Source organism: Trichomonas vaginalis, chromosome I (genome assembly GCF_026262505.1).
Source record: "Trichomonas vaginalis G3 chromosome I, whole genome shotgun sequence".
NCBI lineage: Eukaryota > Parabasalia > Trichomonadida > Trichomonadidae > Trichomonas > Trichomonas vaginalis.
In genome coordinates this window covers 7,084,223-7,112,136 of record NC_067203.1, presented here as the reverse complement: position 1 = coordinate 7,112,136, position 27,914 = coordinate 7,084,223, and the positions used below count along the sequence as shown (strand labels likewise).

At 35.0% G+C, this 27,914-nt stretch overlaps 22 protein-coding genes and 6 pseudogenes across 28 annotated transcripts, besides 3 other annotated features; 14 read left to right on the top strand and 14 right to left on the bottom strand.

Moving 5' to 3' along the window:
- Positions 1–18,439: part of a mobile genetic element that runs on past the window's edge.
- TVAGG3_0944340 lies at positions 57–558 on the top strand (annotated as a pseudogene). The gene has a single exon. A coding segment is annotated over exon 1 (502 nt).
- Positions 1,001–1,393, top strand: TVAGG3_0944330 (uncharacterized protein; the record flags this gene model as incomplete). Its single annotated transcript, XM_051253056.1, has 1 exon — positions 1,001–1,393. One exon carries the CDS (start codon positions 1,001–1,003, stop codon positions 1,391–1,393), a length of 393 nt encoding a protein of 130 aa, XP_051078630.1.
- On the top strand, positions 2,679–3,096 carry TVAGG3_0944320 (annotated as a pseudogene). Its single transcript has one exon. A coding segment is annotated over exon 1 (418 nt).
- On the bottom strand, positions 3,113–3,559 carry TVAGG3_0944310 (annotated as a pseudogene). The gene has a single exon. A coding segment is annotated over exon 1 (447 nt).
- TVAGG3_0944300 (protein of unknown function, DUF4106 family) lies at positions 4,022–4,468 on the top strand (the record flags this gene model as incomplete). Its single annotated transcript, XM_051253055.1, has 1 exon — positions 4,022–4,468. The coding sequence occupies one exon, from the start codon at positions 4,022–4,024 to the stop codon at positions 4,466–4,468; it is 447 nt and encodes a 148-aa protein (XP_051078629.1).
- On the bottom strand, positions 4,858–5,772 carry TVAGG3_0944290 (organellar and viral DNA polymerase type B; the record flags this gene model as incomplete). The annotated part of the gene is made up of 1 exon (XM_051253054.1): positions 4,858–5,772. One exon carries the CDS (start codon positions 5,770–5,772, stop codon positions 4,858–4,860), a length of 915 nt encoding a protein of 304 aa, XP_051078628.1.
- TVAGG3_0944280 (uncharacterized protein) lies at positions 6,599–6,799 on the top strand (the record flags this gene model as incomplete). The annotated part of the gene is made up of 1 exon (XM_051253053.1): positions 6,599–6,799. One exon carries the CDS (start codon positions 6,599–6,601, stop codon positions 6,797–6,799), a length of 201 nt encoding a protein of 66 aa, XP_051078627.1.
- Positions 6,828–7,409, bottom strand: TVAGG3_0944270 (uncharacterized protein; the record flags this gene model as incomplete). The annotated part of the gene is made up of 1 exon (XM_051253052.1): positions 6,828–7,409. One exon carries the CDS (start codon positions 7,407–7,409, stop codon positions 6,828–6,830), a length of 582 nt encoding a protein of 193 aa, XP_051078626.1.
- Positions 7,727–8,101, top strand: TVAGG3_0944260 (uncharacterized protein; the record flags this gene model as incomplete). Its single annotated transcript, XM_051253051.1, has 1 exon — positions 7,727–8,101. The coding sequence occupies one exon, from the start codon at positions 7,727–7,729 to the stop codon at positions 8,099–8,101; it is 375 nt and encodes a 124-aa protein (XP_051078625.1).
- TVAGG3_0944250 (uncharacterized protein) lies at positions 8,129–8,413 on the top strand (the record flags this gene model as incomplete). The annotated part of the gene is made up of 1 exon (XM_051253050.1): positions 8,129–8,413. The coding sequence occupies one exon, from the start codon at positions 8,129–8,131 to the stop codon at positions 8,411–8,413; it is 285 nt and encodes a 94-aa protein (XP_051078624.1).
- Positions 8,436–9,020, top strand: TVAGG3_0944240 (uncharacterized protein; the record flags this gene model as incomplete). The annotated part of the gene is made up of 1 exon (XM_051253049.1): positions 8,436–9,020. The coding sequence occupies one exon, from the start codon at positions 8,436–8,438 to the stop codon at positions 9,018–9,020; it is 585 nt and encodes a 194-aa protein (XP_051078623.1).
- TVAGG3_0944230 (cytochrome B-C1 complex subunit 6, mitochondrial family) lies at positions 9,053–9,757 on the top strand (the record flags this gene model as incomplete). The annotated part of the gene is made up of 1 exon (XM_051253048.1): positions 9,053–9,757. One exon carries the CDS (start codon positions 9,053–9,055, stop codon positions 9,755–9,757), a length of 705 nt encoding a protein of 234 aa, XP_051078622.1.
- Positions 9,807–10,070, bottom strand: TVAGG3_0944220 (uncharacterized protein; the record flags this gene model as incomplete). Its single annotated transcript, XM_051253047.1, has 1 exon — positions 9,807–10,070. One exon carries the CDS (start codon positions 10,068–10,070, stop codon positions 9,807–9,809), a length of 264 nt encoding a protein of 87 aa, XP_051078621.1.
- TVAGG3_0944210 (DNA/RNA polymerases family) lies at positions 10,216–10,383 on the bottom strand (the record flags this gene model as incomplete). Its single annotated transcript, XM_051253046.1, has 1 exon — positions 10,216–10,383. One exon carries the CDS (start codon positions 10,381–10,383, stop codon positions 10,216–10,218), a length of 168 nt encoding a protein of 55 aa, XP_051078620.1.
- On the bottom strand, positions 11,146–12,024 carry TVAGG3_0944200 (uncharacterized protein; the record flags this gene model as incomplete). Its single annotated transcript, XM_051253045.1, has 1 exon — positions 11,146–12,024. A coding segment is annotated over one exon (879 nt), but the record flags the coding sequence as incomplete, so codon positions are not given.
- Positions 12,405–12,989, bottom strand: TVAGG3_0944190 (phage tail repeat-like family; the record flags this gene model as incomplete). The annotated part of the gene is made up of 1 exon (XM_051253044.1): positions 12,405–12,989. The coding sequence occupies one exon, from the start codon at positions 12,987–12,989 to the stop codon at positions 12,405–12,407; it is 585 nt and encodes a 194-aa protein (XP_051078618.1).
- Positions 13,183–13,583, bottom strand: TVAGG3_0944180 (annotated as a pseudogene). The gene has a single exon. A coding segment is annotated over exon 1 (401 nt).
- Positions 13,601–14,085, top strand: TVAGG3_0944170 (annotated as a pseudogene). Its single transcript has one exon. A coding segment is annotated over exon 1 (485 nt).
- Positions 14,554–15,360, bottom strand: TVAGG3_0944160 (phage tail repeat-like family; the record flags this gene model as incomplete). The annotated part of the gene is made up of 1 exon (XM_051253043.1): positions 14,554–15,360. The coding sequence occupies one exon, from the start codon at positions 15,358–15,360 to the stop codon at positions 14,554–14,556; it is 807 nt and encodes a 268-aa protein (XP_051078617.1).
- On the top strand, positions 15,808–16,534 carry TVAGG3_0944150 (uncharacterized protein; the record flags this gene model as incomplete). The annotated part of the gene is made up of 1 exon (XM_051253042.1): positions 15,808–16,534. A coding segment is annotated over one exon (727 nt), but the record flags the coding sequence as incomplete, so codon positions are not given.
- On the bottom strand, positions 16,661–16,903 carry TVAGG3_0944140 (serine threonine-protein phosphatase family; the record flags this gene model as incomplete). Its single annotated transcript, XM_051253041.1, has 1 exon — positions 16,661–16,903. One exon carries the CDS (start codon positions 16,901–16,903, stop codon positions 16,661–16,663), a length of 243 nt encoding a protein of 80 aa, XP_051078615.1.
- TVAGG3_0944130 (uncharacterized protein) lies at positions 16,945–17,284 on the bottom strand (the record flags this gene model as incomplete). Its single annotated transcript, XM_001321380.2, has 1 exon — positions 16,945–17,284. A coding segment is annotated over one exon (340 nt), but the record flags the coding sequence as incomplete, so codon positions are not given.
- On the bottom strand, positions 17,424–18,242 carry TVAGG3_0944120 (phage tail repeat-like family; the record flags this gene model as incomplete). The annotated part of the gene is made up of 1 exon (XM_051253040.1): positions 17,424–18,242. The coding sequence occupies one exon, from the start codon at positions 18,240–18,242 to the stop codon at positions 17,424–17,426; it is 819 nt and encodes a 272-aa protein (XP_051078614.1).
- Positions 18,440–21,564: 3,125 nt separating the features above from the next.
- Positions 21,565–21,602: a mobile genetic element.
- Positions 21,603–21,633: 31 nt separating this feature from the next.
- Positions 21,634–27,914: part of a mobile genetic element that runs on past the window's edge.
- Positions 23,088–23,450, top strand: TVAGG3_0944090 (uncharacterized protein; the record flags this gene model as incomplete). Its single annotated transcript, XM_051253039.1, has 1 exon — positions 23,088–23,450. The coding sequence occupies one exon, from the start codon at positions 23,088–23,090 to the stop codon at positions 23,448–23,450; it is 363 nt and encodes a 120-aa protein (XP_051078613.1).
- TVAGG3_0944080 (serine threonine-protein phosphatase family) lies at positions 23,469–23,711 on the top strand (the record flags this gene model as incomplete). Its single annotated transcript, XM_051253038.1, has 1 exon — positions 23,469–23,711. One exon carries the CDS (start codon positions 23,469–23,471, stop codon positions 23,709–23,711), a length of 243 nt encoding a protein of 80 aa, XP_051078612.1.
- Positions 23,716–24,384, bottom strand: TVAGG3_0944070 (uncharacterized protein; the record flags this gene model as incomplete). Its single annotated transcript, XM_051253037.1, has 1 exon — positions 23,716–24,384. One exon carries the CDS (start codon positions 24,382–24,384, stop codon positions 23,716–23,718), a length of 669 nt encoding a protein of 222 aa, XP_051078611.1.
- On the top strand, positions 25,003–25,890 carry TVAGG3_0944060 (phage tail repeat-like family; the record flags this gene model as incomplete). Its single annotated transcript, XM_051253036.1, has 1 exon — positions 25,003–25,890. A coding segment is annotated over one exon (888 nt), but the record flags the coding sequence as incomplete, so codon positions are not given.
- Positions 26,117–26,750, bottom strand: TVAGG3_0944050 (annotated as a pseudogene). The gene has a single exon. A coding segment is annotated over exon 1 (634 nt).

Below are 27,914 nucleotides of genomic sequence, written 5' to 3'. Positions count from 1 at the left end.
TTCTAAGTAAAATGTCATTTCCGAAAAATAGAAGCGTAAGTGTTTCAAAAGGTTTAATGGCGGTGGCAGATGTGAAGTTAAATTCACCAACTCAAACAAACAGTCAAAGTGTTGTTGTCAATGTCAAAGAAAGAGATGTTGAAGTGGGGAAACCATACGAAGACGAAGATGGTATAACAATAGTTCCTGTAAAAGAACAACCAACATATCCTGAAGTTAGCAGAGACTTAAGTTCTGTTGCAGATATTCGAAACGACTACCAACAACTTAAAGACAAACTTAAAACTCAGGAGAAGATTTGTCAAGCTTTGGTATAATGTTAAACTTGGTCGAACACAACCCTGTAAAAGTGAACTCATATGTCATCGCACCTCATGAAGTTTTGAAAGAACTATTGAAACTTTTGACAGAGGCAGACGATATAAACATCAAAGAAATAGAACCCGACATTGCTTGCTGTGGTGTTTCATATAATGTCATTGACAAGATATACGTTATGAAAGGAGGTGAAACGTTGAACTTAAAATATAGTTTCCCAGACGTCATAAAAATATTTGACGACCACAACATTTCATTAAAATTTATTGCTAAGTAAATGGCAGAAGACATAGTGGTTTATACTATTACGACTAAAAACCCTGAGTCATATAATTCTATAACAACAAACTTACAAAGTCCTCAAGGACGATATTGTAAACTGACCTTAAACACAATGACGACTAAAGCCTGTTTTGCTCTTTTGACACCAGAAGACTTTGTTGTTGTGAATGGTAAAAAATACTTCTTTGAAGATACTTACTCAGATATACCACCAACAGGTTTTGTTGACTTATTTAATACTTTAAGGACGGATGTAACATGTGCTGCAACTAGAGCAGGTTTCATTATGTTTGGATGTCCGACTGAGTTTAGTATAAACGATATGAGCTATAATACAAAACTTATATCTGGTTTTTACTACCAACAGTTTCCTATAACAGGAAAAGGTGTCATACAAGGAATGTCTATTCCATTGACTTTAAGTACACCTATTTTATATATTGTTTCAAACTTAGGTTCAAAGTGCTATTCGAATGTCGACAGAAACTACTATGACCAAAAGATACTCATGCGTATAAACAACACTTTCTCTGCTGGTTTGCCTATTGTTCATTCGAATGCAGAGTTTTCAGCTTTAGTGAACTCAAACACTTTAGCAAACATAAACTTAACCTTAGTTGACGCAAACTTTGTTCCTGTAAAACTTTTATGTCCTATGTATTTGTCAATGACGGCAGAAAGTTTCGAATTGGAAGATGCAACTGGTGAAAGTATTGTATTACAAGAACAACTTCAACAACAAATAGCTCAAGAACAACAAATGCAACAAATGGAACAACAAAGTCAAGAATAAAAAAAATATTTTTTTTATTTTTATAAAAATGTACAGAATAGATGTTTCAGATTTTTATGACTTCCAAGCATTCAGAAATATGTGTCCATTTAGAGACTATAACAAAGCAGTCGAGAATTTGAAACGTTTAGTCATTTATGTTGACTCTGCCCCAGAATGTTATGTCATGAAAGAATGGGATGTTGTCTTTAACAAACCAAGAGCAACAATAGTTTCAGAACAAGAATGTAGACAGAAACTTAAGAAAATAAAAGTCGTACAAGTTGGATGAAGATGTTAGATGCTTGGGATATCTTATTGTCAAAGTTAGAAGATTTTTCAGTTCGAGGTATAAAGTTCTATACACCTTCTCCAAACTTCTATTCTATCTTCACTGGATATAAATACGAACAAGTAGAATGGAAAGAAAATATTATAGAAGCTTGGTTAGACCATGTCAAAGAAATTATATGCAATGGAAACGAAAAGTCTATGAGTATATCTTATGTTGGTTTGCAAACATCTTACAACATCCAAGTGCTAAAAATGAAACTGCTCTCATTATAATTGGAAAACAAGGAACTGGTAAGAACACTTTCTTTACAGATATTTTGCAAACTGTTAGAGGTATTCGAACCCTAATATGACAAACTTAGAAAACATCTGCGGTAAGTTTAACTCTCAATAGAGAATATGAAACTTATAGTTTGCAATGAACTTCAAAGTATAGATACAACAAAAGTTTTGAACTCAGATGCTTTGAAGAGTCTTATAACAGACAAAGTTGGAGTTGTTGAAAGAAAGTATAAAGACCAAAGAGTTTGTGAAAATGTTGCAAATTCATTATGGTTTCAAACAATGCTGTTCCGATGAAGTTAGAAAGTTCTGACAGAAGATATGTAGTTGTCAGAACGTCAGATTCTCATATGCAAGATACAGAATATTTTGACGACTTAGCAGAAACTTTGACACCTAACTTTTACAACCACTTGTTCTCATATTTTATGACATTAGATATTTCTAAGTTCAATCCAAGACAAATACCACATAGAAGAAACAAACATTGTTAGAAGCAAACAAGAGTGTATATGAACTGTTTATAGATGAGACTAACTTTGAGTGTTTAGATGAAAGGTCATTGTACGATGTATAAACAATATTGTCAAGAATATGGTTATATGGCAGCTTCTAAACGAACATTCTTGGCAAATGTCAAAAGTCTTTTAGATGTTCAGAACGGCGTATATACAAAGAAAAATTTTTCTGAGTAAATTTAAAAAAAATATTTTTTTATCCGATAGAAAAGATGACGAAATTCATTCAGTCAACAAGTACATGACAGAAGTCAAAGAAGAACTAGACCCATTCGCTTATTTGAATGTTTACTTCTACCATTTTGAAAAGTCTACATTTGACAAAGTTTGGAACATCGAACCAGTTAAGTTTGCTATTGTGACTAAAAATGGTGCGAAATTTGAAGACTTAGACATAGAAGGTTTGTTAGCAGTCAAAGAAAATTTTGACAGAAGGTTCTCAAACCTTAAAGAAGGCAAAGCATACAAACTTGTTATACCTTATGAACCAAAGAAAGCAGACGACTATGAATTTATGAGTCTAAGATAGTTGAAGTTCAAGGTAAATTGGGTAAAAAGATTTTAGAGTCTAAGCCAGTGTTTGCTCCTAAAGAGGAAGAGAACATTGACATTGACCCAGAAATGTTCTAAAAATAAAATTTTATTTTTACATGTCAAATTCTTCTCTGGAACTGGTTCAGGTTCTTTCTTCTCTTCTACTTTCTTTTCTTTCTTTTCTCTCTTCTTCTTCTTCTCTGGTGGAGTTATGTCAAATTTGGCGCAACCATATTTATGTAAAAGTTCTTTGTCCTTTAATAGCTCTCTATTCTGTTTCCTATTTCATCTTCAAGAACAGCGCATGTGTCTTCTTTGCATTCTAAGAACTTTTGTTGGACTTCATCTTTCCAATCGGCGTCATCTCTGTCAACAAGTCTGTCATTGACAAATTTTAAGACTGCTCTGCTAATGTTTTATGGTTCTTGTCATATTCCCAGAAACAGAACTTTAGAACAAATTCCCCTTTCTTGTTTACACTATGTAAGATTTTATGGTCGACAGATGTTTTGCTGTCGAAAAGTTTGTCTCGAATATAGATAGCGAAATCGCTAGACATTTTCAAAAAGATAAAAATTTTAATTTTTCTAAAAATATGTTAGAAAAAAAGTTTGCTGACATTGACAAAAAATTTGAGAATGTTTTAAACAAGAACAAGAGGAAGTTAGAAAATGCTCAGATAAAACCCATACATGAAAAGTTCCTATTTGCTCAGAATGGTATAACAGGTCTAATCGCACCACCTGGGTCGGGCAAGACTTTCACTTATCTTAAAATGGCTGCACAACAACAAGAACTAGATGAGAAGAACCCATTCTATGAGTTAGTAGTCATTTGTAGTACTTCTGGTCAATTTGACCAAACCGTCAATTCGTTCAAAGATATTATAAAGAAGTCTAAGTTAGTATGTATAAAAGACTCTGAGTTGTTAGATTGGATAAAGAAGTACCAAAGAAGAGTTTTGAAGTACAATGCTATAAATGAGTATGTCAATTCGAAGTTTAAAGACCCAAATGAGGAAATGCAGAGAATATTAGAGAAGAAACACTTCAGAAACAAACAGAAAGAGATAGAATACATTTCGAAGAAATTGCAATCTTACGATTGGAAGACTTACCCTCATAGATGTCTTCTTATCTTAGATGACTTTGCTTCTCATCCTTTGTTAAAGAACAGAGAACAAGATATGTGTCGAATTCTTAAGAAGCTCAGACACTTTAACATCTCAGTTGTCATTTGTGTACAGACAGCAAAGAGTTTAAGTAAGGATGTTAAAAGAATACTTACTGATATCATACTTTTCCCTGGATTGTCCGAAGACGATTTCATGGAACTTATGAAAGAGTCCATGGCAGGTAAGTTTGACAGACATGAACTATGGGAGAAGTACAAAGTCATACAAGACCCTCATACTTCTTTCAGAATTCACATCTACGCGAACAAAGTTCAAATTGTAAAAAGTCAATAAAAATAAATGGTTCATTTACTCTGCTTGTTTGAAGTTGTCAAAATACTCTGTTATTTTTCACTGTTTTCATAGAGTTTTGGCGACTGGGGTTTCTTCCCTACTCGCTGTGCTTCATGATTTTCATGTGTTTTATGCAAGGCCGATAAAAGTCGGTCTAGAGAAATTTCACTGTTTTCGTACGGAATTCAATAAAAATATATTTTAGGGTAGAAGGTTAGATCTAACCTCTTTTCTAACCTCTTTTCTACCCCATATGTCCTTACTGAAAAAAGTATGTGTTCCATATGTCATTTTACTCAGAATTTTGTTGTTGAATTCAATAAAAATATATTTTAGGGTAGATGGGTATATCTACCCTCTTTTCTACCCTCTTTTCTACCCCAGTTATTTTATAAGCGTTTTACATGGTAAACATTGTGAATTCGTGAAATTCTAAACAATTTCGTAGCTTCTATTTCTTCTGTCAGTACATCGAATGTTTTAACTATGCCGAATGTTTCTTTATATTTCTTCTTGACATCAGATAGAAGGAAATCGTCAGCTGTTGGATAGTTTTTGTTCAGAAATGTCAACATGTCCATTTTATCTTCTGCTGGTTTCTCTACTTCTTTCTTTAAGTCAGCATAGTCGTTTCGCATACGTTCTATCTCTTTGACGGAGTAGTTATATTTCCTCATTGCTGCTTTACATTTTGAACATTGTGGGTTCATTTTAGCATTGTACATTGAAATCTTACCTGCTAGTATGACTAAGGCGTCAATTGCTCTCTTTAACTCAAAAGTTGCGGGTTTTATCTGTTCATTCCATACCTTACCTCTTCTATCTTTATCTCTTATCTGCCATACACATTTTGCAACTAACGAAACAAAGTTGTCGTAGGTCTTAAACTCCCCAGATTTGTATATGTCAGAGATGTTCTTATATACCATATCGCAATCTTTGTCCATAACTTTGTGGTTGCAATGAAATCCAAGAAACTCATAGTTAACCTTACGTATGAACTTCTTTATTTCTACTGAGTCAGTTGCTTTGACTTCTATTTCATCGAATTCTGGAATAGTAAGCTTTTGTTGTTGGATTTCAGGAAGTTTAGGTAGATGGTCAATAATATCCTGCATTTCATAAAGATATTCTTCATCTGTTTCATCTTTTGCAGTGCAATCTAAATCTCCTTGGAGAAGTTCTTGCTTTATCTTCTGGATTTCTTTTTCGAAAGTATATGAAGAAGGAATGAAGCTTTTCATCTCTACTAACATTGAAGTTGGGTTCATGACTAACGAGTTTGGTGCTGTTGTTGCTAACATGTTCTTACAATAAAAATAAAAAAATATTTTTTTAAAAAAACCAACTTTATTTTTTATTTCGGGAAAACTCATGAAAATTCAAGAGGGTAGAAAACAGGTTAGAAAACAGGTTAGATCTAACCTTCTACCCTAAATTATATTTTTGCTGAATTCATGAGTTTTGGTTGAAAGAATACGGTGGAGCCAAAAGTGGCTCGACCTCAAAACAAGCATTTTCTGTATAAAATTCATGAAAATTCAAGAGGGTAGAAATGAGGGTAGAAAACGGGGTAGATATACCCTTCTACCCTAAAATATATTTTTACTGAATTCAGCAACAAAATTCAAATTGTAAAAAGTCAAGCTTGAAAAATCTAAGTGTTTAGTCTTAGTAAGATGGTAGCTTCTTAAAGCAAATACCATTGCTGAGTTTTATGTACGTGAAGAGAAGTACAATGAATTCAATTACGAGTACAATTGCAATGACAACTAAGGCAACTATTTTTGTCTTTTGCCAGCAAGGGTACTTCTTCTCTTCCAATGGTTCGGCAGAACTATACTCACTCATGAGAAATGCCAAAACGGTTTAATAGAAAAAGTGTCATTTTTTTCATGTCAGAAGACTCGAAGGTGCAACACTTCCAAAATACCGACGAACTCAGAAGAGCAGCATGGCAGTATCTTCTTGACAACTTCTTTGAGTTCTCCAGGTACACCTTGGAAAATGCTGAAGAACTCCGACACAGAGAATTTGGAGAAATTGCACTCCAATACTACATTGACAAACAAAGGGTAAACAAAGGGTAAATTAAGACTAAAAACTTAACGTTTAAAAAGTGACATTTTTATGAGCTCCGAGTCACCGAGAAAACTTGGTCAGATGTTAGCAGCTTACTTCCCTGAGGAGGATGGAAGCGTTACATACATAAGGTTCAAAAACAACGAACCTGGAATTGCGTACCAAATTCGCAATTACATGACCATGGAAGAGTACGAAAGGTTTCTACAAGAGAAACCAGCTCTAAACAACTCAGAAAAGAAAGAATAAAAAGTTTAACTCGTAATTGTTTATTTTTTTACTTGTATGGGCAAGCTGCAAGAATGAAGTCGACTATCTCAGTCTTTGTCTTGACCAGTTGGACTGCTCTTGCGAGTACGTCTGTTTTGCGGTCTCCAGCTGGTGTCTGACCTTCGTAATTGCGCATGTTCTTGAGAGCTCCAACTGTAAATGGTTGTAGGATGAAGAGTCTCTCAGACTGCTTGAGGTAGTCTTCACGGTCACGAACCGAATCTGTGGTACGAGTCGAATTGGTCGACCTTAGGGAAGAGACTGAAAGCCTGTCGTCTTCCATTGGAGCTGTAGCATACTCTTTGCGTAAGCGGTTCAGGCCTTCTTCGAAGTCTTGGTCTCTCTTCGATTGGGATTGAGATTGGAATTGCTGGGGTGGAGCTTGCTGGAACATCCAAGGGTTGGGGAAGTAAGGCATAGGCTGAGGAGGAGGGTAGTTCGGGAAGCCTTGTAGTGGAAATTGGTAGTAACCTTGAGGTGGAAATTGGTAGTAATTTGGTGGAGGGACTTGCTGGAACTGAGGTGCAGGGGCTGGTGCTTTAGGTTCCTCTGGTTTGGGAATGGACTCGGTTGGTGGGACGTCGGACATTCGTCTGTGGCTTAACCGTCGGAAGGAAAAACCTTTCCTGTCGGAAGGAAAAACCTTTCCTGTCGGAAGAAAAAACTTTTTCTGTCGGAAGAAAAAACTTTTTCTGTCGGAAGGAAAAACTTTTTCTGAAGTTCGACCAAAAAGTTCTCAATTTTCGAAAATTTGAATGGTTTACGGACGGACAACTGGAAGAGTTCTTCCTGTCGTCGGGAAAATTTTTTCCCTTTGTCCGGAAAATATTTTCCACTTGTCGGGAAAATTTTTTCCCTTTGTCCGGAAAATATTTTCCACTTGTCGGGAAAATATTTTCCTGTCGGATGGAAGGACTCGGAATACCAGAAGGATTTGACGAGGCAATTTACCTTATAGAGATAAATGAAGTTGTTAAGCAGTACTTGCGCAGGGTAATGAAGCCCAAGGTCAAGTTCACCGCTATTTCTGGAAGGGCTGCCTTGAATCTCGAGACTTCGACTGGAATTCCAATTCAAATACCAGACGGGACAGCCTACGATGGCATAAAGGACGCCAAAAGAGAAGCTCTTGTTAAGTTCCTAAACAAACGTCCTTGGATAAAAATACCAAACAAGGAGAACCCCCTACCCCATATGAAATTGGCAATTCAGTCTCTCTTACACTTCTCAGGACAGCCGTTCTACATAACCTGTGAAGGCGACATTCAGCCAGTTCAGTAAACCTTAACGTTTAACTTCACTTTTTTTATGTTTTTACTCACACTCGTACTCAACAGGTTTGTGTACAACTATTTCAACTGTGAACCTTGTATTGACCGGTATTCCTGCAAATGCAAGTTCGGTCAATACACAATTTATGGTGGCAAGAAGGACAGTGGGGAATGTTATTCTGACATCTGTTGTTGCGCTCGAGAGAGAATTGAAATTCCAGACCCGACACCAACAAAAACTCTCAAGTTGCCGAAGACTCATGTGAAGAAGAAGTCATATAACAAAGCACTTATAGCCATATACATGGCACGTTTAGAGTAAAAACATTTTTTTCATTTTTTGAATGAAGCAAGTTAAATTCGTCCCACACCAATCTCAATGGACCGATGAAGAGTTTCAAGCCATGGTTGAAGGCGTTGAGAACGACATAGACGGCGAACTTGAAGGAGCTCAAACCACAATTGCAACCAAAATTGCAGAAGTCAAGGAACAGATAGCTCCACTTAAAGCTACCAAAGCTACTCTTGACCTCATGGATAGTTACCGTTTAGAAGTAAAGAGTGGAATAAGACAATTAAAATTGAAACTTCTAAACTACGAAGCTATACTCCAAAAGTTAGCAGAAATGAGAAGACTTTACCAGAGCTACTTACATGTAAGGGACTTACCTTCAAGCAGTCCGACCAAAGATGAATTTTCTGACATTGTCCCAATTTTGTCCGAAAGTCAGCTCAGATGTTTTGAACTGCTCCCAACATATCCAGAATATGAACGTTTGCCTGAACTCTTCCGCAATCTCAAAAAACGTTTTTTGGTTCTCATGTTCGAAACTTTTATCGGAAGAGACAACAAACGTTCAGAAGAAGAACAAGATATTATTTTAAACTTGTTGTATGACTTAACCGTCATAACAAGCTTTTTGAAGTAAAACCGTCATTCTCAAACCACTTCATTTTTTCGATGTCCGAACAAGCACCGAAGCCGAACACAATGGCAGATGTCCTTTCAATGTTGCCAGACAAGCGCCCAGTTCAAATTCAAATTTTGAATTTGAAAGCTCATCTGACAAACACCGTTAAGACTCTCCAAAGTAGTCTTATGGAAGAGATGACCAAGCTCAAAGCCGATGTCCTCATGAACCAAGCTTCCAATGAGAAATGCCTGAATGATTTGACGGAAACCTTGCGCATTTACGCGAGAGAGAACCGAGACCTTGCCAGACTCATCTACCGTTTCTTCGAAGAGATATATGCCATCTGGAAGGTACTCGGAAAGGACAGAACCTCCAACACCGTAATTCGTGAACACAGAATTGAAGAAGGAATTGTCGAGGAAGAAGAGAAACACGAAGAAGAGGAAGAGGAAGAAGAGGAAGAAGAGAAACACGAAGAAGAGGAAGTTTGGGCAACCCTTGTTGCCGATGACACTTACGAAATTTCCCAACCCTACCCATACCAAATCCGCAACAGGGAGACAGGCAAGGTTCTTACCCCAGTCCTCAACAACTTGGGACACTTGAACCTTACCCTTCGGAATCGCGGTTCAATTTCCATGGGCAAGCTTGTCGCAATTCAATGGGTTCCAAATCCAGGCAAGAAGACGAAGGTCAGACACATTGACGGTGACAAGCTCAACAACCGTAAGGAGAACCTCGAGTGGTTCTAAGAGTAAAAAAATTTTATTTTAGGGGGAAACCCCAAGTAAATTTAGGTGTTTATTTGGATAAGTATGTGAAATTAAGGTCAATTTGCAAAATTAGTTCCTGACCTTTGAATTGGACTCTTTCGTCATCCCAGTTGCGTAGGAGGTCGTCCCAGAGAAGTTGGTAGAATTGCCAATCCAAGGACGATTTGTCCTCCCAGGCATTGAGGATGTACTGCTCGTAGAGTCTCATGACCTCTCCCTTGCACCAGACACCCTCTCCCTTGGAACGTAAGGCTTCTTCGAAGTGCTCGAATGCGATTGGCTGCGTGACCATCCGAAATGACACTTTTTGTCCGTTTGGTCAATGTTTGTGTCTCGTGCCATAGTCGACGAAAATACAGACAAACAGGTTATATATGAGTTTGAGACCAAGAATGGTGTAACTCGACCTGTCCGATTCAAATTCGAATAAAAATTTTTTATTTCATGCAATGTTTTATTTCTGTGCCGTCTTCAAGTATGCCCCAGTACTTACGCTTGGAGAGGACATGAACTTCGGTGAAAATTTTGTCCAATTTGAATTGACCCATCTTCTCACCGACTAAACCCATTTCAATGAGTTTGTTGTACCCTTCTTCGTTCGTCATGAGTGCGTCAATGTTCTCATAGTAAACCTTCACTTTCGATTTGACCTCGGAGAAGAATTTGTTGTAGTTGTCAAGGACTGCCTTTGCGAACTGAGGGTAAGACCAATGTTCGACAATAGGTTTTAATGTGGTTACTAAGCCACTTTGACCTTGAGTGAATTCGTACTTCAAAACAAAAGGAGAAAACCTTTCAACAAAGTTGTCGACCTTCTCATAATGTTTACTCTTCATCTCTTGAGGTTTCTTAATGGAATATCCCCATGTCGAATTCATAAGCAATTTGAGTGTCATTGCAAGTTTGGGGTTTGAAGCTTTCCTAATATCATACAGTTGTTGTATGACTTTTCCAACTGTATAGTTCCTTCCTGGGAACTCACCATCTTCGTTTGGAATTCCAGTTGGAATATATTGGACGAACCTCATGTACGCAGCGTTAAGGTCGACATAGTATATCTTTTCATCTGAGTCGAACTTGTCGCAACCAATTGGTCCAGTTTGTGGAAATTCAAGTGAGTCTCTTATCTTCTGAGAAACTTCTCCTGTTATCTCATAAACATCGTCGAAGCAACCTGTTTCATATAAAACCTTCTGACCTAACTCAGATGCTCTCCAATACAATTTGACGTCAATTGGATGTCTCAATGGAAGTTTGTTTATAGCATCTTGAAGTTCTTGCAACCTCATTGGAAGTTCTTCTGGTTCAGGTTGGTATCCGAACAATCCAACTCCTTGTGGAATTGTGTACTTCTTTTGTACTAGAACTTTGTCTGGAACAACTTTTGGTCTTGCTAACAGTGAAAAGTTTGTTTCGTCTTTTGGTACAAAAGTTTCTGTCAGCTTGTCATCTGGAATTGGTTCCAACAAACCTTTCTCGAAAAGAATGTTTACAGCTCTGACAATGTTGCACTTGCCTTTTCCGAACAATGGGTTTGTAAGACTTTCGTTCAACATGAAGTGGTTGTGGACAATTACAATCTTCAACCATGGTAAGTCTTTGTCAACAACATAGTCGTCATGTGAAGAACCTTTAGCTGTAGGTATGTTGACTCGGATATTGACATTTGCCAACGGTGCAATTTTTGCCAATTGACCTCTGAGAATGTACCTTGTCTTCACACATGACTCAAGATACTTCATCTTCTCATCTGTAACAAGACCAGAGTTCCTGAGACATGTAAGAATACAAGGTTCATTGACAATTGTTTCAATTGAATTGTAAATTCCATACCTTGTCAAGTCAATGTCAGACTTATTTATGAACGGGAAGTATCCAGCATGTTGTCTGACTGCTTGAGGGTTAGGTTGGTACCATTCGAACTTGACACTTGCAATTCCTTCAATTGCATTCAAAATGTCTGAGTCGGAGTCAACCATTTGTTCTCTCTTTGTAGTCTTGAAAGCGTCAAGAAGCATTGCAGCTGTTGTGACATTGCCATGTGCATAGTAAATGTGACCATCCAAATCTGTTATGGTCAATCTGAGATTGTATCCTTTCTTATTTCCGTCTTGAATTGCAGCAAGTACTCCCATGAAGCCTTCTTTGTTCTTTCCTTCGTCAAAGTTAACTGTAAAGGTTCGACCAGATGTAATTTTACTTCTAACCTCGCGATACTTTTCATATGCATATCTTGTTCTTTCCATGGGAGCATGTGCGTCTTCACCCTTTCCTTTTTTCCTTCTCAAAGGATGCAATTGTTCGTCATGTTTCCAGTAGAATCTGGCAAAGCCGTCGTGTCCTTCAACTTGAGGCTCACTAACATCGAAAGGCATGTCCATAAGACGTTCTTCTTCTAACCTCTCTAGTCTGTTTGGATAATTGGCGCGCGCTGTTTCTAAGTCCATTTCATAGCGAAGACCAGACAGTTTGTCATAGACTTTTATGGGTCTTCCCTTCTTATATTTAAACTTTTTCGAAACTCTCCAACCATATCTTTCTAACTCTGCTTTTATTCTAGCAGACCTTCTGTCCATTCTATATGGGGGCATTTTTATAAAAATAAAAAAAAATGTTTTTTTTTTCTTTACTTTACATAACCACCGGCTGCCATAAGTCTTTGACGCCAACCCATACCAGCTAATGAAGGTTGACTTGGTTTAGTATTGAAACTAACCTTTGGTTTTGGTTTATCTTCAGTTTTTGGCTCACCTTCTTCTATTGGTTTTTCGTCACTTTTCGGTTCCTTTGACTTTACTTCACTTGCTGGAACAGTTGTGTCGTCAACATCTTCATAAATGTCATATGCCATTTGTTTTTGTTTTCCTTTCAACTTTTTGTGTTTGTTGTAAAGTTTAGAATATTTCGACTCTAAGTCAATGAGATGTTCTATAATGAACTGTTGGTCAGTGAAGTAAACTTTTCCATCTGTTGTCTCGAAAGCTCCTTCAGACTTCAATATTTTATTTGTGAGAGTCTGTTTCTTTTTTGAGATACTAGCCGTTCCATTTCTATGAAAAGTGACTTTATAGTTAGGGTTTGTATTTCCAGACCTGGCACTTTCTATTATTGAATTTTTCTCTTCATCTGTAAGTTCTTTGACAGGTTTTGACAATGGTTCTGAACTTTTTGTTTGTGGTGTCAAATCTACCGTTTCAACTTCTTCGGTCATTTCATCTCAGTAAAAAATTTTAGTTTGGTTTGTTTTCAACTGGTTGTTTAGGTTTTTTAAGTCGGTCTAAAACTTCCTGAGGTATAGGAAGAACTTGACAAACACGTGGTTGTGTAACTGCTGGAAGCCGACAAATCCATCTTGACCCATTTGTCTCAATGCTGTATTGTTCATTTCATCTCAGTAAAAAATTTTACATTCCCCAAGTTTGAGGTGGTTGAGGTTGGTTGTTGTTTACCCACTGTTGTGCATGGTTATATCCTCTGTTAAAGAATCTTTCACCTTGGTCCATATAGTGCCCTGCTTGGTTATAGTAGTCATTTGCTTTGTTATAGTAGTTTCCTGCTTGTCTTCCTACATTGTCCATCCATCCTTGAACTTTTCCTCTTGTTTCAGGATTTGGAATAAGATTTGCTGCATCTCGTGCTACTCCCAACCTTTCTGTACAGTTTGTATAATAGGTTGTGCTTTCTCTTTAAGTATACCTAATGTACTCAAAATCTTCCTTCCAACTCCAAATACACCTCTGGCTATTGTTCCCACTGCGGGCAAAAATCTGGATGCAACTCCTGCTAATGCGCCAAATAAACCCATTTCTTATGGGTTAAAAAATGACGAATCCAAACAAGGACCCCTATGTTTCTAAGGCAACAAAGAAAGCACTCATGATAAAAATCTTTAGTTCAACACCAAATGCTTGGTTTATGGATATCTTGGAAAACATTCCGAGGTATAGAGAAGATGGACCTCCATACTGGCTAATATTTGTCGGTCAAAACACAAGATACTGTGAAGCCATACCATTATGGTCCAAAAATATTTTAGATGTGAAAACTGCTTTGACAATATTCGTTGACAAATACCATCCAACAAAACTGACATCTGACTGTGAAAGTTCTTTCAAATCAGACGATATTAAAAACTATCTGCGTTCAAAAAATGTAAACCAATATTTCATTGTCGACCAAAACCATTCTGCTCTTGGTGTCATTGACAGTTGTATAAAAATCTTAAGAGACTTAAACCAACCACAAGGTGGTGAAGCAAATGAAATGTCATATGACGAAATATAGACACTTCTCCATGGCAAAGATGAGACAAGTTTTAAATATTTACAATAACCGTAAACAAAAAGGTTTGGGAAACCACTCCCCCGAAGAAATGAAAAACAACCCGACTTAGAGAAAGACTATATATTTAATAGTTTAGTCAAAAGAGACAAACAAGAAAGAATGCCAGGCTTCAAACTTAAGAAAGGTGACAAAGTAAAAATAGAAATACCTAAACGCGACCCATATGAAAATACTATTGACTATGACAACAATGGGAACTCGACAGGTACTCGCATTCGTGTTCGTAAAAATAGAAGAAAGTATACAAGAGAATATTATGAAGTTTTAGGCAAACATGGCAAAATGTACACACTGCAAGCAGAAGATAAAACTACTATTGTCAGACCTCGTTTCAAACTTGTCAAAGTTCAAGGTGGTATACTTTCAAAGACAGTTCCTAACAAATATAAGACAACTCCTGACGAATATGCTAAAGAAGTTGAAAATGACGACTAAGCGTTTCTATACCATGCGTAAACTGTCATGTAAGGTGGCATGTATTCTTTACTTTGTCCCGTTGTTTGCGTATACCCTGAAACGCGATGTGTATGGTTTCCATCTCCCTGAGTGTCACCCCAGAAACAATTTATAGCAAACTGAACGTCGTCTTTAACATCATATCCTTTACCTTTTTTCATTGCTGACCAATCCCAAAATTTATGCTTATGCCAACCTGCTTGAGATGTACTTAAATCTACGTAGTGACTGTGTGCAGGTAAGTTTTCACCTGAAATCGTTTTACTCCCACCTGTTTCCTTTGAAGAGTTTGCACAATACAAAAACCTGTCGACTATTTGAGTCCAAGTTCCGAGACCAAGTACTACTTCTGGTCTGGTAGAGTTCATTGACGTGTAAATAGAACCTATAGGATATAGTGTTTGAAGTATTTCAATCTTTAATGTTTGAAGCTCTGTTTTGTCAGCTTTTTTATCATATAAATCTTGAGCAGTGAATTTAACTTTGTTTTCATCCTCCATGACATAGACATTTCTACATCTAATGTATCTCATCGTTGTTATGTCTTCATCCGATGTTAAACCTTGTGGAAAGTTAGGAGGTTTCCAATTTAATACATCCCCACCAGTTTCTTCAACCGTTCCTTCAATATTTTCTATACCAACAGTTGCGAAGAAATCGTGTGTATGTCCAACGTCACTTTTCCTGTTTAAGGTTTCTTGTAAGTTTGTAATATTTGCAATGGTATGTGTATGAGTCTTTTTAGAATATTCTTTGTCAGCTCTTGTCACTTCACTTGACATTTTATTGTCAACATATGTTTTATCCGCTTTGTCATCTAACATTGCTGGTAGTTCATCTACGTCATAGATGTTATGTGTATGATGTTTTTGTGGGTATGTTCTATCTGTCCATGCGAGAATATAGTCTCTTGTTGCATCTACATACTCTTTGTCAGCTTTGTTGTCAATATCTGCCTTCAAAAGAAGTTCATCTATAGGTTTCTCGTTTAAAGTTCTTTTTGTTGGATTTATACAAACAGTATGGTTCTTACTGTCTTGAAACAGAAACTCGTCTGTCAATGGGTTTATCGTCAGTTTTAAGTTTCCTTCTTTCAATGACTCAGATATCTTAGAATAGTTTGAAAAGTTTGTTGTGTTCTTATTTAGAGCTTGTATAATGAGTTGTCGGTTGTGTTGTATTTCTCTCATAGACGCTGTTTCATTTGACATTTTTATTCTAGATAAAATATGCTTCCAATAGAAAAAGAAAATTCAAGAGTTGCTACAACTAAACCATTAGATGAACTTTTTACTAATGTCGGTCAAAAGTTTGAGACAGAGACCGTAAAGCATGAAGGCTATCGTTTTGACTACCCATTGAGATGGTTAAGAGACCCATCCGTCACAAAAGCTGTTGGCTTTCGTAGAATGAAGTTTGTGTCTGTAGAAGATAAAAGTTTTCCATTTATTGTAAGGTTTCATATAGATTATATATCTGAAGGGAAACGAAAAATGTGGGAAGAAATTGAGCTAATACAAGTTGACCTTTCATCTTCTCTACAGACTGCGTTAAAAAATATAGAAGATAAAATAAATTCATGTTATGCAAAATATGCTGATGAATATGCAAATACCGAGAGCACACTTTATGTGAGAATTGTATATGACAAACAAAATTCACAAGTGTCATTTCAAATCTACGAAGACAATCCAAAGAAAGACGAACAAATATATACAGAATTCACTGCAATGTCATGGTATTATTTGCAAAGAATGTTAAATCAGAAAGTCGAACTTCCTTTAGCAAATATTTACAGTCGATATGCAAGAGATGAACCATATTTATTTAAAGATGTTTTCGACCCAGCTGCTATTATTGTTCATGCTTCATTTTCTGGCGCCCAAAACTCTTTCTTATGCTTGGCAAATGACTTTTACGAAAAACCTACAAAGTTATACGAACCACCAAGTGGAAGTATTTCAGACTTTCAAGTATGGTTTACAACAGATGGAAGAAAGAGAATAATTCCATTATACCACGCGTTTTACTTAGAACTTAGTTTCATATACAACTACTATCGAACGGTAAAAATATAATTTTTTAATACGGTTGAGGTGTTGGATTTGGTTGCCAACTAGACTGTGGTGCAGGTTCAGGCTGTTGTATAACAGGAGCTTGTTCTTCTGGTTCAGGGTCTTTAGGTATAATACCAACGAACTGACCTACTCTTTTACCAATATTTTTGACTCCGTTCCAAATTCCTCTTCCTACGGTTTTTATTCCATTCCATATACCTCTTCCAACATTTCGAAAGAAGTTTCCTATTCTTCCAAAGAAACCCATTTTACTATATGTAAAAATCTAATGCCCGCCTAGTCTCTTACGTTTCCTGTTGAGTTCCATTGCATTCTTTAACTGGAGCTCATACATTCTATTTCTCCTCTGGTAGAAAACATACTCTGGGTCAACTCCTGTGTTCGCGTCATCTGCATAGAGTTGTTTATATCCCACTTCAGGGTTTGTATAAAACTCTTTCCATCTCATATTTGCATACCATGGTGGCAAACCTAACGCAGCGTCATTTGACATGGCAGTTTGCATTTGTACATCTGTTGGCACTTGACCATAGTTTGCCATTGCAGTTTGTATTCTAACTTCATTTGGAATATTCTCTGGGTTTGGTTGTCCAGGTTGCTGTGCATTCGCTAAGTTCTGTGCGTCCATTTAATATTAGATAAAAATATCTCTTACGAGTACATATACTGGACATTTGCAGGCATTGGTTCATCTTCATATTCTCTATATCTTTCTGCCACGTCAAATAAGTAAATGACACAATGGAAAAAACCTAAAACAAGTAGTCCTATTTCAAACCACATTTACTTACTAGTAAAATTTCTTTGTTATGACACTTTCTCCAGTTTATAGGACCTCTCTCATATTCTATCTTATCGTATCTAAACTCATAGTCATGTATGTCCTCTAACCATCTCATGACACTTTCCAAACCACTTTTATCGGATGTAAAGTAAAAGCATGGATGGTTATGTAAAACGTCTAAAGTTTCTAAAGAGTCTCTCAAAGTCCAGTCTACTTGGTATTGAAAATCCCATGTGTTATAGAACGGCGGGTCCACTATAAAGAAAACATTTTCCTTGTCTTTATATTTTTCATACAACTCTGTCCAATGACATCTCACAAACTCTATACCCTCAATATATTTTTCTATGTCCTCTTTGAAAACATTTGTATAGTTAAGATATAAAACTTTTGACATAAGTGTTTCAATGTCATGAACTCTTATAGCACCACTATATAATAGTCTAGCAGATATACTATCCCAGTCTATATATTCTGCTTTTTTCAAAACCTCTCTCACAATATTTTTCTTATCTAATGGTATACGTTCCATCTTACCTATAGGTATCTTTTCTTTTAACTCTTTCAATATATTGTTTGTATCTGGTATATGTTTGAGACGGTCCATATAGTTGTCGAAGTCATTGCATATAATCTTTGAGTCTGGGAATATTGTATGGCACAAATGGGATATATAGAAACTTCCACCGAACAAATCTACAAATGTTAGACCATTCGGTAGTTTCTTAAGTTCTCTCAATATAATATCTTTACATTTACTCTTATTTCCAAAGAACGGTAACGGTGGTTTTGTAAAATTCATTTATATATAATAATAAAAATGTTTTTACCCGAAAAGTGACAGAAAAGTGACAAAGCATGAAAACATATATAATTTGTGAAAAGCTCCTGGAAGCCCTCCGAATAAAAACTTCATTTATACTAAACATCTTCAGGGCTAGAGGGCACGAAGTGCCTGGAAGCCCCACTACCTTTTTTTTTTTTTTTTTTTTTTTTATTCGAAAATATAACGTTATATTCAAAAGTTTCGGTTAAAAGTGATACGATTTAGACAATGGAGATATTATTGTATTAAATTTGTCTTTCATTTTTATCTTCGCTTTTCAAAGAATTGATCAAACATGAAAGATATATTTAAAGCATATCATATTTTTCAACGATCAGCTCAATTTTTCAGAAAAATTGTAAAATCTATAACGTCGTGAGGGGTATTATTATTGTCGTCTGGCGGTTTTAGACGACAATGCGAATTTTCAAATAATAGGATTTTTAGCCAGATAAAGAGCTACTCCATATATCATGCGTGTTTGCATACTATATACATAGATGGAATTGATGTTCTTCCTTTATTTAGGTACCGAAACATGCTTGAAAAATCTATTTTTTAGACGACAATGATAATTTTGTCACTTTTCCAGACGACAATAATAATTTGTCACCTTTTTAGACGACAATAATAATTTTGTCACTTTTCCAGACGACAATAAAACATCCTCACGTCGTGAATTATTACTAAATTGAATACAAATTCAAAAAAAATTCATTAACTTGGTTTCACGAACTTTTATCCGCTCAAAATGTTTTGATGCTGGTCTATTTTTCCGACGTTATGAATTTAAAAAATATTGATAAGTATCCTCTGACTTTTCAATTCTCGATTTTAAGGTTCCCTTAAAATCAAGCTAATTATTGAAAGCATAGAGTATACGACAAATTTACTCTGACTATTGCAGCTCAATTCTCAGAAAAGTCAGAGAAAATTTATATAATTGAATACTAATTAAATTGGACATCAAAATTGCATTAATATATACTATTAGAATCTATCTACAAATTATGGTATTAGAGTTTACATATCGTTATTTAAACTATCGAATAATTTAAATAAAGAGACTATTGAACAATTATTAGGATAATTTGAATTATTGATATTTAGATTGTTTTAGATGTGTCCAATTTTGATGACGATTAAATTATCAAGAAATCAGAAAAAGTGCAAATATAATGTCATTGTTTATGCACTTTTTCAATAAAATTATGGATTTTTATTTTGAATAGTATTCAAAAATTGTGGCGTTAATTGAAAAAGTGCAAAACAATTTTTATATAAGTCACCTTTTAAGAAAATGCATCATGATGATTTCAATTGTCTGATTGAAAAAAACTGTGTGTAGATATAATGTATATTTTGTAAAGATTCTTTTTAATAAAAAAATAAAATTTTGAAGAAGAACACAAAATCTTCTGAAAAATAATATCACATAAACTCATATTATTTTCTAATATATAACTATTTTATATAAAAATCAAATTCAATGATCTTAAAAGCGAAGGATAAACCTCAAAATTTACGAATATAATGAGTGGGAATATAATGCTTATCTATCATAAAACCATATGAAATATCAATTTTTGCTTTACGCCTAATTTTTGACGACAATTAGCAAAAATTGTTAAATGTTAACACTCAGTCCATTTGAATATGAAAAATAAAATTGACTTTGATTAAATGTTTTTATTTATCATGCAATTCTTCTTGCGACCAAAGATTTGAATAAAATTTCAAAAAAAAAGATAGCTTAAAAAATAATATACGGTAGTGTTTACTAATAGATGAATAGTATATAAATTCTATTAAAATGGATTTGATCCAAAAAAATATATAAAATTTGATCATAAATCAAATCGTTTTAAATTACTTCTTCATTTAAATTATAACAATTATTTTTGGTTTTATATTTTTTTGGATCAAATCCATTTTAATAGAATTTATATACTATTCATCTATTAGTAAACACTACCGTATATTATTTTTTAAGCTATCTTATTTTTTGAACTTTTATTCAAATCTTTGGTCGCAAGAAGAATTGCATGATAAATAAAAACATTTAATCAAAGTCAATTTTATTTTTCGGCGCGGTTCAATTTTAACGACATTTTTTAACGCGATACGAGCGTAAGTCCATAGAATGTGTTTTGAGGGAAACTATAAAAATCCAAAATAGAGGTAAGTGCGCCATTATTACCTGCGAAGTTACATGGAATAAATCGAAGAGTAAGTACAAGATGATCTTGCATCTTTCCAAGTAAATGAAATTTATTAAAATTAAGATGATAATATTCATTTATAGTATGTGTATGATGTTTTTTCAAAATTTCTTCAAATAAAATGCAATGATAATTTTTGAATAATTTTTTTCTTGTGTATATTTCATTTTTTATTAGTGAAAATATCATTACATCAATAAGGAAAGCACAATCCAAATTCATATTAGTTAAATTAATATACGACCAAAAGTGCTTACTCTTAAACAACCGTCGGATTTCCGGGTGAAATCGTGACACACTTTCGTCTTTCGTAGGCAGTGGTGGTTGTTACAAAAGGTAACTTCGAATGTAGCGTGAAATCTGCAAAAAAAATTCTGAAATTTGAATGGAGAACACAAAAATTGAATAGTTTACGTCAATAAAAAAGAGAAAAATGAAGCCAATGTGTCTCGAACCTAGGACTTAGAGCAGCAATCCCATTGTTTATCAAATTACACTACATGCATCTCTCACCTCAGTGAATGAGATCAACTATATGATAACTTTTTCCCCATTATATTCTTGTGGAAAAGTGACAAATAGCAACTTTGACCCTCTCTCTGCATTTTATTTGAAGAAATTTTGAAAAAACATCATACACATACTATAAATGAATATTATCATCTTAATTTTAATAAATTTCATTTACTTGGAAAGATGCAAGATCATCTTGTACTTACTCTTCGATTTATTCCATGTAACTTCGCAGGTAATAATGGCGCACTTACCTCTATTTTGGATTTTTATAGTTTCCCTCAAAACACATTCTATGGACTTACGCTCGTATCGCGTTAAAAAATGTCGTTAAAATTGCCCACACGCCCTTTTAAGATCATTGAATTTGATTTTTATATAAAATAGTTATATATTAGAAAATAATATGAGTTTATGTGATATTATTTTTCAGAAGATTTTGTGTTCTTCTTCAAAATTTTATTTTTTTATTAAAAAGAATTTTTACAAAATATACATTTACTTTAATTAATATTTAAAAACGTGCTCTATCAAAAGTTCCAAAAATTCAATATTTTAGCTTTTCTGAGGTGTCACTTTTGATGAATTTCTGTTTACAACATTCGCAGTATTAAAAAATCGTAAATCTTTCCAAAAAAAAAAAAAAAAAAAAAAGGTAGTGGGGCTTCCAGGCACTTCGTGCCTTCTAGCCCCGAAGATGTTTAGTATAAATGAAGTTTAGAGGACATACATGACTGTGAGTTTTATTTACGACAAGATAGAATATGAGAGAGGTCCTATAAACCGGACAAGTAAGGGTCATATAAACATCTGTCATTTTACTCAGAATTTTATACAGAATTCAATAAAAATATATTTTAGGGTAGATGGTTAGATCTAACCTCTTTTCTAACCTCATTTCTACCCATATGTCCTTACTGAAAAAGTATGTGTTCCATCTGTCATTTTACTCAGAATTTTATACAGAATTCAATAAAAATATATTTTAGGGTAGATGGTTAGATCTAACCTCTTTTCTAACCTCATTTCTACCCATATGTCCTTACTGAGAAAGTGTCATATAAACATCTGTCAAAAGCCGCTTTTCTGTCACTTTTCAGGTAAAAACATTTTTATTATATATATAAAATGAATTTTACAAAACCACCGTTACCCTTCTTTGGAAATAAGAGTAGATGTAAAGATATTCTATTGAGAGAACTTAAGAAACTACCGAATGGTCTAACATTTGTAGATTTGTTCGGTGGAAGTTTCTATATATCCCATCTGTGCCATACCGTATTCCCAGACTCAAAGATTATATGCAATGACTTCGACAACTATATGAACCGTCTCAAACATATACCAGACACAAACAAAATATTGAAAGCGTTAAAAGAAAAGATACCTATAGGTAAGATGGAACGTATACCATTAGATAAGAAAAATATTGTAAGAGAGGTTTTGAAAAAAGCAGAGTATATTGACTGGGATAGTATATCTGCTAGACTATTATATAGTGGTGCTATAAGAGTTCATGACATTGAAACACTTATGTCAAAAGTTTTATATCTTAACTATACAAATGTTTTCAAAGAGAACATAGAAAAATATATTGAGGGTATAGAGTTTGTGAGATGTCATTGGACAGAGTTGTATGAAAAATATAAAGACAAGGAAAATGTTTTCTTTATAGTGGACCCGCCGTTCTATAACACATGGGATTTTCAATACCAAGTAGACTGGACTTTGAGAGACTCTTTAGAAACTTTAGACGTTTTACATAACCATCCATGCTTTTACTTTACATCCGATAAAAGTGGTTTGGAAAGTGTCATGAGATGGTTAGAGGACATACATGACTATGAGTTTAGATACGATAAGATAGAATATGAGAGAGGTCCTATAAACTGGAGAAAGTGTCATAACAAAGAAATTTTACTAGTAAGTAAATGTGGTTTGAAATAGGACTACTTGTTTTAGGTTTTTTCCATTGTGTCATTTACTTATTTGACGTGGCAGAAAGATATAGAGAATATGAAGATGAACCAATGCCTGCAAATGTTCAGTATATGTACTCGTAAGAGATATTTTTATCTAATATTAAATGGACGCACAGAACTTAGCGAATGCACAGCAACCTGGACAACCAAACCCAGAGAATATTCCAAATGAAGTTAGAATACAAACTGCAATGGCAAACTATGGTCAAGTGCCAACAGATGTACAAATGCAAACTGCCATGTCAAATGACGCTGCGTTAGGTTTGCCACCATGGTATGCAAATATGAGATGGAAAGAGTTTTATACAAACCCTGAAGTGGGATATAAACAACTCTATGCAGATGACGCGAACACAGGAGTTGACCCAGAGTATGTTTTCTACCAGAGGAGAAACAGAATGTATGAGCTCCAGTTAAAGAATGCTATGGAACTCAACAGGAAACGTAAGAGACTAGGCGGACATTAGATTTTTACATATAGTAAAATGGGTTTCTTTGGAAGAATAGGAAACTTCTTTCGAAATGTTGGAAGAGGTATATGGAATGGAATAAAATCTGTCGGAAGAGGAGTATGGAACGGTGTCAAAAATATTGGTAAAAGAGTAGGTCAGTTCGTTGGTATTATACCTAAAGACCCTGAACCAGAAGAACAAGCTCCTGTTATACAACAGCCTGAACCTGCACCACAGTCTAGTTGGCAACCAAATCCAACACCTCAACCGTATTAAAAAATCATATTTTTACCGTTCGATAGTAGTTGTATATGAAACTAAGTTCTAAGTAAAACGCGTGGTATAATGGAATTATTCTCTTTCTTCCATCTGTAGTAAACCATACTTGAAAGTCTGAAATACTTCCACTTGGTGGTTCATATAGCTTTGTAGGTTTTTCGTAAAAGTCATTTGCCAAGCATAAAAAAGAGTTTTGTGCACCAGAAAATGAAGCATGAACGATAATAGCATCTTGGTCGAAAACATTTTCATATGTTCCATTAGGGTTTTCGACTTCATAAAAGTCCGGGTGTACTGGATATTCTGCAGGCTGATTTAACATCCTCAAAAATCTATACCATGCCAAGTTGTTATATTTTGTAGAAATATAAACGTTTTCTCCAAGGTCTTCTATTTTATTGATTTTAACAGTTGCATTTTTCCTGTCATATATAATATCGAGATGGTACTCTCCTTCGTCAATGTTATACTGGTTTGCATATTCGAGATAGATATCGTTTATTTTTTCTTGAAAAGCTTGAAGAGTTGTTTCTAAGTTTACAAGCAAATTCACTTGTAAAAGTTTTCCCTGTTCAAATTTCTCATACGTACGTTTTTCTTTGTTATAGTATCGAACTTCAAAACCGACCGTAAATGGGAAACCATGTATGGCTTCTGAAATGAACTTCATTCTACGAAAGCCAATAGCTTTTGTGACGGATGGGTCTCTTAGCCATCTCAATGGGTAGTCAAAACGATAGCCTTCATGCTTTACGGTCTCTGTCTCAAACTTTTGACCGACATTCGTAAAAAGTTCATCTAATGGTTTAGTTGTAGCAACTCTTGAATTTTCTTTTTCTATTGAAAGCATATTTTATCTAGAATAAAAATGTCGAAAGAAACAGCGTCTATGAGAGAAATACAACACAACCGACAACTCATTGTACAAGCTCTAAATAAGAACACAACAAACTTTTCAAACTATTCTAAGATATCTGAGTCATTGAAAGAAGGAAACTTAAAACTGACGATAAACCCAATGACAGATGAGTTTCTGTTTCAAGACAGTAAGAACCATACTGTTTGTATAAATCCAACAAAAAGAACTTTAAACGAGAAACCTATAGATGAACTTCTTTTGAAAGCAGATATTGACAACAAAGCTGACAAAGAGTATGTAGACGATGCAATAGCATATGTGGCTAGTGCGTTAGTGAAGAAGGCAGATAAGGAATATGTGAATGAAAAAGATGAAAAAATTATAGAAAGGGTTGAATGGTACCATGAACGGACATCGAAGATTTTAGAAGGTAAAGCCAATACAGGGTGGGTTTCAGAATGTTTAGACCTTAAAGCGGATAAGAACCATACACATACCATTGCAAATATTACAAACTTACAAGAAACCTTAAACAGGAAAAGTGACGTTGGACATACACATACCATTGCAAATATTACAAACTTACAAGAAACCTTAAACAGGAAAAGTGACGTTGGACATACACATAGCTTCTTCGCAACTGTTGGTATAGAAAATATTGAAGGAACGGTTGAAGAAACTGGTGGGGATGCAATATATTGTAAACCTCCTAACTTTCCACAAGGTTTAACATCGGATGACGACATAACAACGATGAGAAACATTAGATGTAGAGATGTTTATGTCATGGAGGATGAACATAATATTAAATTCACTGCTCAAGATTTATATGACAAGAAAGCAGACAAAACAGAGCTTCAAACATTAAAGACAGAAATACTTCAAACCATTTACCCAGTTGGTTCTATTTATACGTCAATGAACTCTACCAGACCAGAAGTAGTACTTGGTTTTGGAACTTGGACTCAAATACTCGAAAGTTTTTTGTATTGTGCACACACTCCAAAGAAAACAGGTGGAAGTAAAACGATATCTGTCGACAACTTGCCACCACATAGTCATTCTGGTACAACAAGTTCTAATGGAAACCATAGTCATAGGGTTTGCAAACAAGGATATAACACTGTTTCTCAGACTTCAATGCAAATTCAAGTTATGTCAAGATCTCATTTTCCAAACGACCCAGTAGACTGGAATGGAATGTGGACAGATACAACTGGAAACCACCAACATACTTTTACAACAACATCTACAGGACTAGGTAAAAAATACATGCCACCTTACATGACAGTTTGTGCATGGTATAGAATTGCTTAGTCGTCATTTTCAACTTCTTTAGCATATTCGTCAGGAGTTGTCTTATATTTGTTAGGAACTGTCTTTGAAAGTATACCACCTTGAACTTTAACAAGTTTGAAACGAGGTCTGACAATAGTAGTTTTATCTTCTGCTTGCAGTCTGTACATTTTGCCATGTTTGCCTAAAACTTCATAATATTCTCTTGTATACTTTCTTCTATTTTTACGAACACGAATGCGAGTACCTGTCGAGTTCCCATTGTTGTCATAGTCAATAGTATTTTCATATGGGTCGCGTTTAGGTATTTCTATTTTTACTTTGTCACCTTTCTTAAGTTTGAAGCCTGGCATTCTTTCTTGTTTGTCTCTTTTGACTAAACTATTAAATATATAGTCTTTCTCTAAGTCAGGGTTGTTTTTCATTTCTTCGGGGGAGTGGTTTCCCAAACCTTTTTGTTTACGGCTATTGTAAATATTTAAAACTTGTCTCATCTTTGCCATGGAGAAGTGTCTATATTTGTCGTCATATGACATTTCATCTACCTCACCACCTTGTGGTTGGTTTAAGTCTCTTAAGATTTTTATACAACTGTCAATGACACCAAGAGCAGAATGGTTTTGGTCGACAATGAAATATTGGTTTACATTTTTTGAACGCAGATAGTTTTTAATATCGTCTGATTTGAAAGAACTTTCACAGTCAGATGTCAGTTTTGTTGGATGGTATTTGTCAACGAATATTGTCAAAGCTGCAGATATCTAAAATATTTTTGGACATAATGGTATGGCTTCACAGTATCTTGTGTTTTGACCGACAAATATTAGCCAGTATGGTGGTCCATCTTCTCTATACCTCGGAATGTTTTCCAAGATATCCATAAACCAAGCATTTGGTGTTGAACTAAAGATTTTTATCATGAGTGCTTTCTTTGTTGCCTTAGAAACATAGGGGTCCTTGTTTGGATTCGTCATTTTTTACCCATAAGAAATGGGTTTATTTGGCGCATTAGCAGGAGTTGCATCCAGATTTTTGCCCGCAGTGGGAACAATAGCCAGAGGTGATTTGGATTGGAAGGAAGATTTTGAGTACATTAGGTATACTGAAAGAGAAAGCACAACCTATTATACAAACTGTACAGAAAGGTTGGGATGTAGCACGAGATGCAGCAAATCTTATTCCAAATCCTGAAACAAGAGGAAAAGTTCAAGGATGGATGGACAATGTAGGAAGACAAGCAGGAAACTATTATAACAAAGCAAATGACTACTATAACCAAGCAGGACACTATATGGACCAAGGTGAAAGATTCTTTAACAGAGGATATAACCATGCACAACATGGGTAAACAATAACCAACCGCAACCGCCTCAAACGTGGGGAATGTAAATTTTTTACTGAGATGAAATGAACAATACAGCATTGAGACAAATGGGTTCAAGATGGATTTGTCGCTTCCAGCAGTTACACAACCACGTGTTTGTCAAGTTCTTCCTATACCTCAGGAAGTTTTAGACCGACTTAAAAAACCTAAACAACCAGTTGAAAACAAACCAAACTAAAATTTTTTACTGAGATGAAATGACCGAAGAAGTTGAAACGGTAGATTTGACACCACAAACAAAAAGTTCAGAACCATTGTCAAAACCTGTCAAAGAACTTACAGATGAAGAGAAAAATTCAATAATAGAAAGTGCCAGGTCTGGAAATACAAACCCTAACTATAAAGTCACTTTTCATAGAAATGGAACGGCTAGTATCTCAAAAAAGAAACAGACTCTCACAAATAAAATATTGAAGTCTGAAGGAGCTTTCGAGACAACAGATGGAAAAGTTTACTTCACTGACCAACAGTTCATTATAGAACATCTCATTGACTTAGAGTCGAAATATTCTAAACTTTACAACAAACACAAAAAGTTGAAAGGAAAACAAAAACAAATGGCATATGATATTTATGAAGATGTTGACGACACAACTGTTCCTGCAAGTGAGGTAAAGTCAGAGGAACCGAAAAGTGACGAAAAACCGATAGAAGAAAAAAA